Here is a 12493-nt window from a genome sequence, read left to right as displayed (position 1 = left end):
GATGAGTTACCATTTTCTTCTGGTGGCTCCCAAAAGTCCTAGAACCACCTATGTGTAGATGAGCATCGAGCATCTTCACTCAGTTTTGTGCAACTTTTGCTGAGCGGTTTCGAAATTCATGGCTCGCCCACTTGTCACACATTGTATCTCAATAATCTGACCTAATAGTAGAAGGGTCATGACTCTTCCACTGCAGTGGATCATCTATCTCACCGACTTTTTTATTGTTGCAGTCTTTATATTGTGAAGCATGTCGACAAATTGACTGACAGCCACCTTCTGCCACACTAACCTCACGTCATGCTCCTCCTTTGCAGTTGCGAAGCGATTCGAAACCTACAAATAATTTCAAAAAGTTAGTACACATGACTATAACAAAAAATTAAATATGAAACACATTAGTTATGATAAATGATTATATACCATGAATGAGAACCATAATCTGACCAACATCTCATTCAGGTACTCTTTCTATTGAGCGATCGGTCCTAAAAGATGTTGAACTAGTGACTTTTTAAGTTCTCAAATTACTTCTTGTGGCTCGAACATCGCGCTACATATGAATTGATACACATTAACAATCAACTATCGATATATACTATTTATAAGATCAGTATTGGACAAGTGACAATGAAATACTTGTGGTCGACTATCGATCTACACTATTTCAATGAGTGATCGTGTGTCAGACTGAGAAGACCCCGCATTCGGCGTTGTCTCGTGATGTGTATGAGTAGCTGGTTTAGGTGGGTCATGTGCAGGCGAAACATCATCTACAAGACAATGAGTTAAAAAATCACTTAATGCATATTTAAACTAATCAAGTATACAATTATTTAAATGATATACCTATCGAAGCATTACGTGAAGACGAAGGCTGAGATTGACTATCACTAAGCTGAGATCCTATAAAGACGATTAACAAGTAATAATTTTTATATCAACATATAATCAAAAACATAATGAATGTCTATATTTAAATATAATATAAAGACATCTACCTAATGTTGTCCCACGACCTCCACTTGATCTTCGACCACTAGGCGCTTGACCATTGTGACCTCTACAAATCATATTCTAATAAATAAAAATATTATTAGCATAGACATGACATATGCATGAAATGTAAATATTTAAATGTCCTACATGAATTAGTTTTATAACTATGCATGACTCATAGCAGAACCCAGTTCTGGTCATTCCGCATCAAATATCAAATCCACATATGGATTATCGCGCGCCATATCCACCCGTGCATCAAAATTATTCTAAAATTCTTCACCATGAAGCGTCCAATTCTGATAACCACTGACAAAACCCTTCCTGTATAGGTGATGTCTAACGCCATAAGGTTCTACAAATCGATTGTTCTTATACGTCATGCAGGGGCACCTGATCCGACCAGTGGGATCCATTGTACTGACACTTGCCGTTGCAAATTTAATAAAACTGTCAACACCATCCATATATTCAAGCGACACCTTATTATCAATTATCCTACGATACATCCATTCATGGTTTGCAACTATTTTGTCTTATGATGTTATGGATATTATCTTAACCAGTTAAAAGAGAATCATAATAATGCTATGATGAAGAAAATATCTAATTTATCATACATTGATAGTGGATGTAATGATTTGATATATATATATATATATATATATATATATATATATATATCACACGATATATTCATTTTAACCATGTTTTCATGATACAATTTCATATGGAATGCATAATCAAATAAAAAATAACTTCATGCAAGCATGGATACTCATGTCAAACATTGCAATACATTTAATCATTCATATCACAACAATGTCAAACATGTACCTGCAACAAACACACTCCAATATTTTGCTAACTATAACAATGACTAGCATGAAATCCGAACTACAAAAATAAGAGCACTTCTATTTACATACATTCAAATCATGCTCAGCATGATCTCCAGACTCTAGCAAAACAGTCCTAGATATTCACAACTAAGTGAGTGTGCGAGCAAGAAAGCGTTGCATCTAAGAAAGTAAATAACATGTGATGTGCTTGCATCACTTACTCACCACGGGTATTTACCCGATTTGCATGCTTTTGTATTTGCATTTTTATTGTTTCTTTTCGCATGACATTTTAAGCCGCATAAGATGCTTAGCATTAAGCATCGCGTATTTTGCTCTTCTACACACCTGCAATGCACAATACTGTTGCCGGCTAAAGACAAAGACACATAGAGAATTATAAGAAAACAGGTTGCCGACCAAAGACACAAGCAGGGCCCTCTGTCGGCCGAGCAAACACAAAGGTAGGGGGAAGATCTCCCTATCGTTGTTGCTTAAACAAGGGCAGAGGGGCGGAGCCCCCTGCCAAAAAGTACCAGCGACAAGGGGCCGGGGCCCTCTGCCGACCGAGCAAACACAAAGGCAAGGGGTAGATCCCCCTGCCGGAAAGTATCAATGGCAGGGGGTGGGGTCATCTGCTAACCGAGCAAACACAAAGGCATGGGGGCAGATCCCCCTACCGTTGTTGCTTAAACAAGGGCAGGGGGCGAAGCCCCCTACCAGAAAGTACCAGCTGCAGTGGGGCGGGCCCCCTGCCAACCGAGCAAACACAACGGCAGGGAGGGCGGATCCCCCTACCAATGTTGCTTAAATAAAGGCAGGGGGCAAAGCTCCCTACCGAAAAGTACCAGCGGCAGGGGGGGCGGAGCTCCCTGCTAGAAAGTACCATCGATAAGGGGCGGGCTCCCTTGTCAGCCGAGCAAACACAACGATAGTGGGGGCAGATCCCTCTGTCGTTGTTGCTTAAACAAGGGCAGGGGGCGGAGCCCCCGACCGGCTAAGCAAACACAATGGCAAGGAGGCAGATCCCCCTGCCGTTGTTGCTTAAACAAGGGCAGGGAGGCGAAGCCCCCTGCCGAAAAGTACCAGCGGCAAGGGGGTGGGCCCCCTGCCGACAGGCTGGAAAGAGGGGAAGGGGGGGAGGCACAAGGGTACGAGAGGCGAGCTCACCGGCGTGGTCGCTGGTGGACTTCGGTCGAGTTGCCAAAGTCGGAGGAACAGGCGGTGGGTCGCCAGTGGGGTCACTAAGGGAAGAAGGGGAGATGGCGACAATCAAAGAGGGGGTGGTCGACAGTCGGTGGTCGTCGGTGGCAGCAGGGAAGGAGACAGTGTTGGTGTTCGGAGGGGTGGCTGGCAGCTTCGATCGTCGATGTATGCTCAAAGGATAGGAGGCAACAGAGGGGGATCGAGCGAGGGTGGAGAAAGGGTGGTGGATCGGCGAAAGAGGAGAGAGAGAGAGAGCAGGGAGACAATTTTGTGCCCTAGATGGGCCGTTTTACATCGAAAAGTAGCGACAGACATATTCTGTCTCAAAATCCATCGTTGCTTAGCGATGAAAAAATTCTATTGCTCATCTGTCGCTAAGTTGCGATGGAGTTTGAGACAGAATTGCGTTAAAGTTTGAGATCGAATTTATCTGTTGCTAATCCGGCGTTACTTAGCGACAAATTTTGAGATAGAATTTGTCCATCGCTAATTTTGCAACTAATTTCGATTTTATGGACGACTAGTTTTCTCTAGCTAATCCATTGCTAATTTGTGATAGATTATTTTCGTCGCAAATTTTTGTCACTAATTAATGTTTTTCTTGTAGTGTGTAGATTGAACCATTAGAGGTAAGAATGCAAACGGATTTGATAGGGGCCAGTTCATGCTAAACGTCAATCCAAATCCAAAATGCATGCAACAGATCCAAGTCTAAGCATGAATCTGAATGAGATCCAATGATTGAGGTCTAGTTGACTCTAGATCCAAAATATATGTGATAATATTAGATCTGGTAAAAAAAGCACCAAAGACATGATTTTTGTAAAAAAAAAATGTAAACAGATCAGATGTTGTCTGAATCCAAATGTAGATCCAACACAATACTGATCTGAATCTTAAAACAGTTGTTTAAGAAAATCACGCTTGGATCTAGTCCAAGGAACCATGTATTTGGATTTGGATTGGGTATCTGGCCAACCCAACCCATTTGGACCCCCGAATTATAAGGGTGCAGCCTAAATTGCAGATCAATAAAGGTAGGAGTGTAACTGGGTTGGGTTACAGCCCTAATTTAATGAGTCAGGTGATTGGATTCGGATGCACATGGCTGTGGCAGGTATTTGAGCGGACCGCACTTTTAGAAATTTCTATGGTCCCTTTGACTCCATTAAATCTCAATTAAGGGTGTCAACAGGTCGGGTTTACCCGGACCAAACCTTATAGGATCCGGGTATGGCGACAAATAAGAAGACCCTATTAAGACCCAGGTCTGGACCTGAAGGTCCGATTAATACATGGACCCAGGTATAGTTTGTGAAATTTTATTCCAGACCTGAGCCCAACCCGAGCTCCTACTTAGACCCACAAATTTTCAATGTAAAAATGATAAAAAAATATTATTTTACCGGGTCTGGTTTATGTAGTTTTTATTGGGTCCGGGTATGACTTCTCTAATAGTAAACCCGATTACACTTGGTTCCTAGCCCGATACCATACCCGAAAATCTGATCCAAGTCTGATTCCACCTGGGTCCGAATCAAACCCGATCCGGTTGACACCCTAAAATAAAAATAATCCCATTTGTGGTGCCCCACAAACAGGGGGTTGTATAGGGCAATGTGTGGCTGGTGGATGCAACGTGGTTGACTGTGGTAGATTGGGACAACAAGCAGCAAGTATATATATCACGTTTCACACCCTCCATTCAACACCACCACCACCAGTGGCAGCCAATGAAAGAACGTCGTTGTTACACGAAATAAGTTGATAACTTAACACCATGTGATTGGGTCGTTTCACTTACCCAACTTCCCTTACCCTTTATATATACACAAGGCATCGTTACTATACAAACAAAGGTGCCAACTTAAGAGCACACTTCCCTTGAGCAAATTGAGCCCTTGCCTTGGTGAAACCTAGTGAATCCCTTAAGGCAAGTCTTGTGAGCTAGTGGTTCTTATTAGCTACTGATCATGGCAGCTGCAGTGAAATCGGCGCGCGTTGAGAGCTTGGCTAGCAGCGACTTGCAGGCTATCCCATTGGAGTACGTTCGACCCGAGGACGAGCTGATCAACATCTGTGATGTCCTAAAGGATGAGAAGGTTGAGGAAGGGCCTCAGATCCCCATTGTTGATTTCAAAGGTCTGGAGTCAGAGGACGAGAGCGAGCGGAAGCACGTGTTTGAGGAGGTCAGGAAGGCGGCCATGGAGTGGGGGGTGATGCAGGTCATGAACCACGGCATAGATGGCGAGCTCATCGACCAGCTTAAGGAAGCTGGCCAGGCTTTCTTTGCACTCACCATTGAGGAAAAGGAGAAGTATGCGAATGACCAGGCATCTGGCCAGATTGATGGGTATGGCAGCAAGCTGGCCAACAATGCTAGCGGCCAACTTGAGTGGGAGGACTACTTCTTCCACCTCCTTTACCCTCAAGACAAGAGGAACATGTCCATATGGCCAAGGAACCCACCAAATTACATGTATGTAAGTCCACACGATCTAACTATCTAAAAAAAACACAGTAACATTTTTTGTATTTAATTTGAAACCATTACCCTCCATAGCCTTCATCTTTGAGTAATGATGACATCAGCTTTTCTGGTGGGCCCCACAATTTTGATGAAAGGGCTACGTGAGGTGATGGTTTCAAAAAACAAAAACAAAAAGTTGTGTTTTGATGTATACCCTATCCTTTGGCCTATCATCATGTCAGAGGATCTACGTTGATCTTAGCCGTCCATCTGATGCATCTGGATGGCCAGGGTTAGTCTACATCCAGGTGAATATGTGGACTAGTCCTAGCTGTTAGTTGAATGGCTAGGAGTAAATAAAGTAGGATGGAATATCCCATCATATATATATGTCGGATGATGGAATTTGTTCTCATGCGTATTGGAATTTTCTTAGGGAGAGAAAAATCTCATGATAAATGAAAAAAACTCAATTTTTAAACAAAAATATCAACATATGTAAAATATGATAGAAAATATCCAAAATACAAAAAATAAAAAGCGTTAAAAATAAAGAATATTTGAAATTACACGGCTTTTTCAGGATTTTATGGTTTTTGAAATATCATGATAAAATCCTGATAGTTTTTAAAATATTCAGTATTTTTTACCATGGTTTTAAACATTCAGACAAATGCCATGTATGGCTGATTGCTGCATAATATGTAGTAAAACCCCGTTTTTATGGTCATTCTAAAATGGCTCCACATGACATAACAGATTTCTTGGTTGGTGTTCACAATAGCAATAACCACAAAAAAATGTGTTACCTCATATGCTCTGGGATAATTTTCTAAACTTTTTTCAGGTTTTTGGGAACCTCTTGTTAGAATGAACAAATAAATGAAGTAAATAAAATTAAAACAAAAAAAAATAAATGAAAAATAAGAAAAGGTAAAATGACCTCATAACTTTGGGAGAAGGGGTGCTTTCTTGGCTTTGAATTAGGACTAGTAAACTAGATAAGCAGCTCACCATTAGGCTCGGCTCAGCTCAAAAACTGAACTCGGTGAGTTGAGCTACAAACCAGCTCATTTTAGGTAAATGAGCTGAGCACGAACATGGCAAGCTTGGCTCGGCTCATCTCATATTGTATAGGCTCGTTTTACATATTTTATATTATATATTATATATTTTATACATGCATTATATATTATATATATCATGTGTATATTATTTATGTTTTAAACATTTATTTTACATATATTATATATTTTATATATTATCAAGATTTAAAAGATACTTAAAAACAATCTTTTAGAAAATGAGCCAGCTTATGATTGACTCAGCTCATAACAAGCTCGGGCTTGTCTTGACTTGATACAAGCGCAGGGATGTACCCTTAACGAGCTGAGCGCAAACAGCCCAAGGTCGGCTCATTTACCAGCCCTAAAGTGGGAGTATAGGGCCTCATGAGTTGGATGGTCATCTCCATGTGGAGATCAGCTCCTGTATACATCAGGATTGTGTTAGTGCACACTATATATTTGTTTTTTAACGACAAAATCACATTTTTAAATCCCATATTTTTTTTATTCATTGCGAAAACATTGTTAGAAGACTTTCTTTCTTATAATATTCTCCAATTAAACTTCATGAGATTTTTTCACATAGTTAATTTTTACTGGATGGACCAACTGGGGGCTCCTTATCTCTGGTAGGTGCAGTGAGTGCACATCACCTTGTGTTGGGACGTTGCAAGTTCAAATCCCAATGGTACTATTGTGTTTCTGGTGGGGTCTGCCTAACCCAGCTTGCCTACCACAAAAAAAGAATTACTGGATGTACATTTAGTTTCGAGTGTACTTTGTGTCATAAAAATACACACATACAAAGAAAAAGAACACAAAGGAGAGAACCAAGTGCAACCAAAAGAGTAAATGATGCTATCATCATTGCGAAACAACCTTCTTGTTCCGGACAGCCATGTTTTTACCTTTTTATTTCTGATGTATTGGGGGCCTTCGGACCCATAACTTACTTTTTTATTTTTCACCAGCCGCACATTGGCTGACCTTCGGTTGGTAAAAACCTTGGAGGTCCGTCCAACCCACCAGGGAATACGCTTACTTTTGACCTTGCAGCAAAGGACGCTCCTATGAGTTTCGAACTCATGACATCCCGTCAACTTGGTGACCTTCAAAAGCAGCCCTCACAGATGAGCTGAGCCCTTGTGGGCATCCGAACCAGTAACTTAACATAATAGATTTACTATACTCTGTTATTATGTAATGATCGATATACGAATCTAACATTTAAGGGAGGCATTTGGATGACACCTCGTTTTCTGAAAACTTGGTTGTCTGAAAAGTGATGCTTCGACGATGGTTTCGTGATTTTTATTTACCAAAATAACCTATAACATTTACTTTCTGAGCAACCATGATATTATGAAGCTTACAAATTGCAGCGAGGTGACCAATGAATACGGAAAACAATTGAGGAAGGTGGTGACAAAGATTCTTTCCATACTATCAGTTGGCCTTGGAGTGGAAGAAGGGAGATTGGAGAAAGAACTGGGGGGCATGGATGACCTCCTGATGCAGATGAAGATCAACTACTACCCCAAGTGCCCACAGCCTGAGCTTGCACTGGGAGTGGAAGCCCACACAGACATCAGTGCCCTGACCCTCTTGCTCCACAACATGGTGGCAGGGCTGCAGATTCATCATGAGGGCAAGTGGGTCACTGCCAAATGCATTCCAGGGGCCTTGATAATCCACATAGGTGACTCTCTAGAGATCCTGAGCAATAGCAAGTACAGGAGTGGGTTGCACAGAGGGTTAGTTAACAAAGAGAAGGTGAGGATCTCTTGGGCTGTGTTCTGTGAGCCACCAAAAGAGCAGCTTCTGCAGCCACTGGGTGAGCTAGTTACCGACACCGAGCAGGCGCAGTTCCCCCCGCGAACCTTTGCACAGCACATCCAGCACAAGCTCTTCAGGAAGGCCCAAGGAAAACTGTACTCCAAATGAAAGAAAAATATGGCCCATAGAAGTGTGCTCTCCTTTCTTATCTAGTGGTTGTTACCGCTGCTAATAATGATGTTTCTATGTTTGTTTTGTGTGGTCATGGACTTTAAGTAAGGGTACTCATCCTATACTTTTAACTATGGGCACCGTTCTTCTGACTTTAAGTAAGGGTACTCATCCAGTCTTTATCTTTGTTGAAATTGACCCTGAACTTGGAAATGATAAAAAGAATTAAGACACTTTTTTGAGTTTGTATTTGGCACTTTAATGCCAAGTCCTGGATATGTCAAATCCAGGATTTGGGAGCTTGGATATCTGCTAATGATTGTCATTTTTTGGGAGCTAGTATTTGGCAACCAGCTGGAGTTGGCATCTCCCTGTGAACTGAAAGGCTCGCCAACCGCCATCTACAACTATAAAAAGGAGTTGGGAAGATTGATACAAAGGAGCATTGGAGTTGCCAACTACAACCTTTATCAGATTATAATTGGGTTTGGGAGATGGGAGATATTTGGGGCTGCCAAATTCCCTCCCATCTTCTTGGACTTATTCTATCCAAATCTAAGCTCAAACAATGGCGGGAGTTGATGATTCGGTGATCCACCTTCAACTCCCACCAAATACATGTTGCCAAACAGAGCTTAAAGTATTCTGCAAATGATCTTGGCGTGTTTTTCTTGACGGTGACTAAATCTTTTGTTGTTTTTCCTTATTTTTGCTCACCATTTGTTTTTCTAGTTAGGAAGTATCCGTTATGGACTACTATATATTTGGGCCTTAAAATTTTCTGCACAGCTTTAGTCCTTTACTACCACCAGGCGTTGGTTGCATCCACGTTTAGATCTAGAGAAAAGAAAAATAAAAGTGTGCGTGTATATATACAACGTTCAAACTTGCGGCGTAATGCGCGTTCTTTTTTTTTTTTTTTTAAAGACCTTCAGGTTTGAAGGGCCGCTAAATCTCTGAAGTGTGCCGTCTGATCACATGCGACAGTTCGTCCAAAGTATCTTCATATTGTTCCTCCATGTGTTTGAGGGTTACTATATATATATTTCTTACCAATAAGGGTTCGACTAGTGCTGTCAGTGCACTTCCTCTTGTGTTTTTTGTTTTGAAAGGCAAGCTGAGGTTAGGCAGACCGTATTTAATTGTAAAAATGATCAAAATACAAAATTCATCTCTCTCTCCTATCAGGATACCCATCCGGGTGATCCTTCCAAATTTTTTGGATACTCCCCTTGGAAAGTTTGGCCAAGTGATTCACTATATGATTTGAATTGTGTTAGGTTTTTGTACAACAATTCTTTCACAAATATACAAAAAATCTAACTTCATGATGTTGGACACTTGGGTTTGGGTTCAACTCATAGTGTGACCTGTTTTGACATTAATGAAGGGTTAATGAGCAATTAGTAGGCCATTAGTGGGATTTAGTTAGGTAGGGATTACGAGAATGTGAAGGGGTGGCTGAAGCCTATAGCTTGTGTCCTCGTAATTCTCATTTGCTTTCAGGGTTCTGCTCACCAATGACTTGAAGGCGCTCATCATGCATGTCGATAGCTAAGGAGAACATCGAGCACCCCTACATTGCATCGACCATGGCATCTACCAGTATGTGTTGAATTAACATTTTCGTTCTAATTTTGAAGCATATGCTAACATTGGGTTATGGGCTCACATCTGTGCATTTCGCTGCGCGTGTGGGTGTGTCGGGAGCATTCAGTTTACGCTCATCGATGTCAGTGTATTTCATTTTCGTTGCTGATGCAGAGTCAGGCCTGCAGTCGCCGCCGACCGTTGTAGACAGGTAGTCATCACTAATGCCAGAGACAGCGGGTAGCAGGATCAGAGCCGGCATGTGAGTATGCCCGTTCTGCTATCGGTGACCGGCGGCTTTACTGGATGTGGTTTGTCGGCGGTATGCATACTGCTACCCCCTACTACAGTGTGTTTTCTTAATCGTAGGGGGGAGATCCCCCCCTTCACAGAAATCGGCATTCGCTAGGGGTGGAAGGGGGAGCCGGGAGATGAATGTTGTCATCGTCGGCCTTCGCTGAATCCATCCTCTGCAATTGGAGAGCGGCGACTCAGTTTTTACAGATTTTTAGTTTCTGAGAAACTGAATGATCGAGGCTGGCATATGAGTATGCCCATTATATTATATCCAAGATAGAGAAGCTTTATTATATTGCACAAGGTTTATGGTAGAGAGAGAAATTTCAATTAACCTATTTGTAACATGTATATATCCTATTTGTGGCCATTAGGACGACAACCACAAATATCATGACATTTGCAAGAGTATGATGCAAACCTGCCAAACTCAAATCAGAAAACATGTAAAGGTAAGGACAATCGCAACACAAATTTGTGAATGTCAAACACACATTTGTGAACGTACGTCCAGACCTTATGTGAGTTCTTAGTTAAAGGAGGTTTGCATGGTAACTGCATGAAGGTCATGATATCTACAAATGTGTGATGTGAACCTGCAATAAAAAATCATGTGAAAGTAAGAACATTTGCAACACATATTTGTGAATATCAATATCGACACACATTTATGAATTTACATCCAAACTTTATGTGAGTTTTTAGTTAAATGAGGTTTGCATAGTATCTACATGAAAGTTGTGTCATCTGCAAATGTTTGACGCGAACCTACAATAAAAAAACATGCAAAGTTAAGGACATTCACAACATATATTTGTGAATGTCAAACATACATTTGCAAACATATATCCATACTTTATGTGATTTTTTAGTTAAATGAGGATTGTGTGGTATCGGTGTAAAGATCGTGACATCCGTAACTATGTGACGTGATGCTGTCGAACTCAAATAAAAAAATATGCAAAGGTAAGGACATTCATAATAGACATTTGTGAACGTACATTTTGACTTTAAGCGAGTTTTTAATTAAAAGAGGTTTGTATGACACCTGCATGAATGTCAGGAATACAACAAATGTATAGAGTGAACCTGTCGAGCTCAAACTTTTAAATTCTAGATGGTTCGCATCGAGGTTGCGAATCTAAGAAGATTGTGCATTTCAAATGTGAATCTCTTGTGTTGAGATTCAAGTTAGCTATGTTCGCAAATATTTTATGTGAATTTCATCAGATCTACAAAAATGTTCATACGAATATGTTGCGACCTTCGAACAGTATACGTATCTATCGCGTGAGCATTAGTAGGTTCTCCTATGCAAAGGTAAAAATGTATTAAAAAGTTGAGAATCAAACATTTGGACACGGAGAGGATTTCAGTAAATTTTGAGGCATTTTCGAAATTGCGACATTTTATAAGGCCAATACGATTATTTTCTAAAAAAAAATCATGAGATCAATATTTTATTAATGAAACCAAATACTATTGATTTTTTTAGCAATAACTTACAAAGAATATGTTTTAGTGAAGGTAATAATAACTCATAAGAGCTTGAACATCTGGCTAGGAGGTTGGCTTAAGGCAATAAAGTTTAAGGATATCATGAATTTGATGCCCAGAGTCTGCACCTCTTGCCTTATGGCTAGATCAGTACCTTCCCGGATGAGCAAGGGAGCGATCAAGGGGTTTATCACCTTAGTGATGCTAAGAACATTGTTGGTTGCTTGACAAGGAAGGTAACCTTCGAAATTAATTGTATACCAAACCTCTTATTTTATTTTTAGATATATATATAGTTTTCTTGTTAGACGGTATCTATTAGTTTGAGATGTTTTTATATTGCCTTGTGGTTGGTGTATTTTGATTAGGGGTGTCAACGGGTCTGGTTTACCCAAACCCGATAGGGTCTGAGTATGGTGATAAATAAGAAGACCCGATTATGATTAGGGTTCAAACCCAAATGTCTAATTAATACATGGGCCCATGTATAGTTTATGAAATTTTATACCAGACCCAAACTCGACCCAAGTTTTGAGTAAGACCCGCATTTTTTCAATGTAAAAATGATAAAAATACCA

The 12493-nt window shown here is 40.6% G+C and overlaps 1 protein-coding gene across 1 annotated transcript; it reads left to right on the top strand.

Moving 5' to 3' along the window:
* The first annotated feature begins 5020 nt into the window (after window positions 1–5020).
* On the top strand, window positions 5021–8689 carry LOC149836037 (leucoanthocyanidin dioxygenase-like). Its single transcript, XM_090010759.1, has 2 exons — window positions 5021–5526; window positions 7967–8689. Exons 1-2 carry the CDS (start codon window positions 5021–5023, stop codon window positions 8526–8528), a joined length of 1068 nt encoding a protein of 355 aa, XP_089866885.1. The 3' UTR covers window positions 8529–8689.
* Window positions 8690–12493: the final 3804 nt, after the last annotated feature.

The sequence above is a fragment of the Nuphar pumila genome, chromosome 6 (genome assembly GCF_984573655.1).
Source record: "Nuphar pumila chromosome 6, dmNupPumi1.hap1.1, whole genome shotgun sequence".
NCBI lineage: Eukaryota > Viridiplantae > Streptophyta > Magnoliopsida > Nymphaeales > Nymphaeaceae > Nuphar > Nuphar pumila.
The sequence above is the reverse complement of the archived record's forward strand: the minus strand, read 5'-3'. Positions and strand labels throughout refer to the sequence as shown.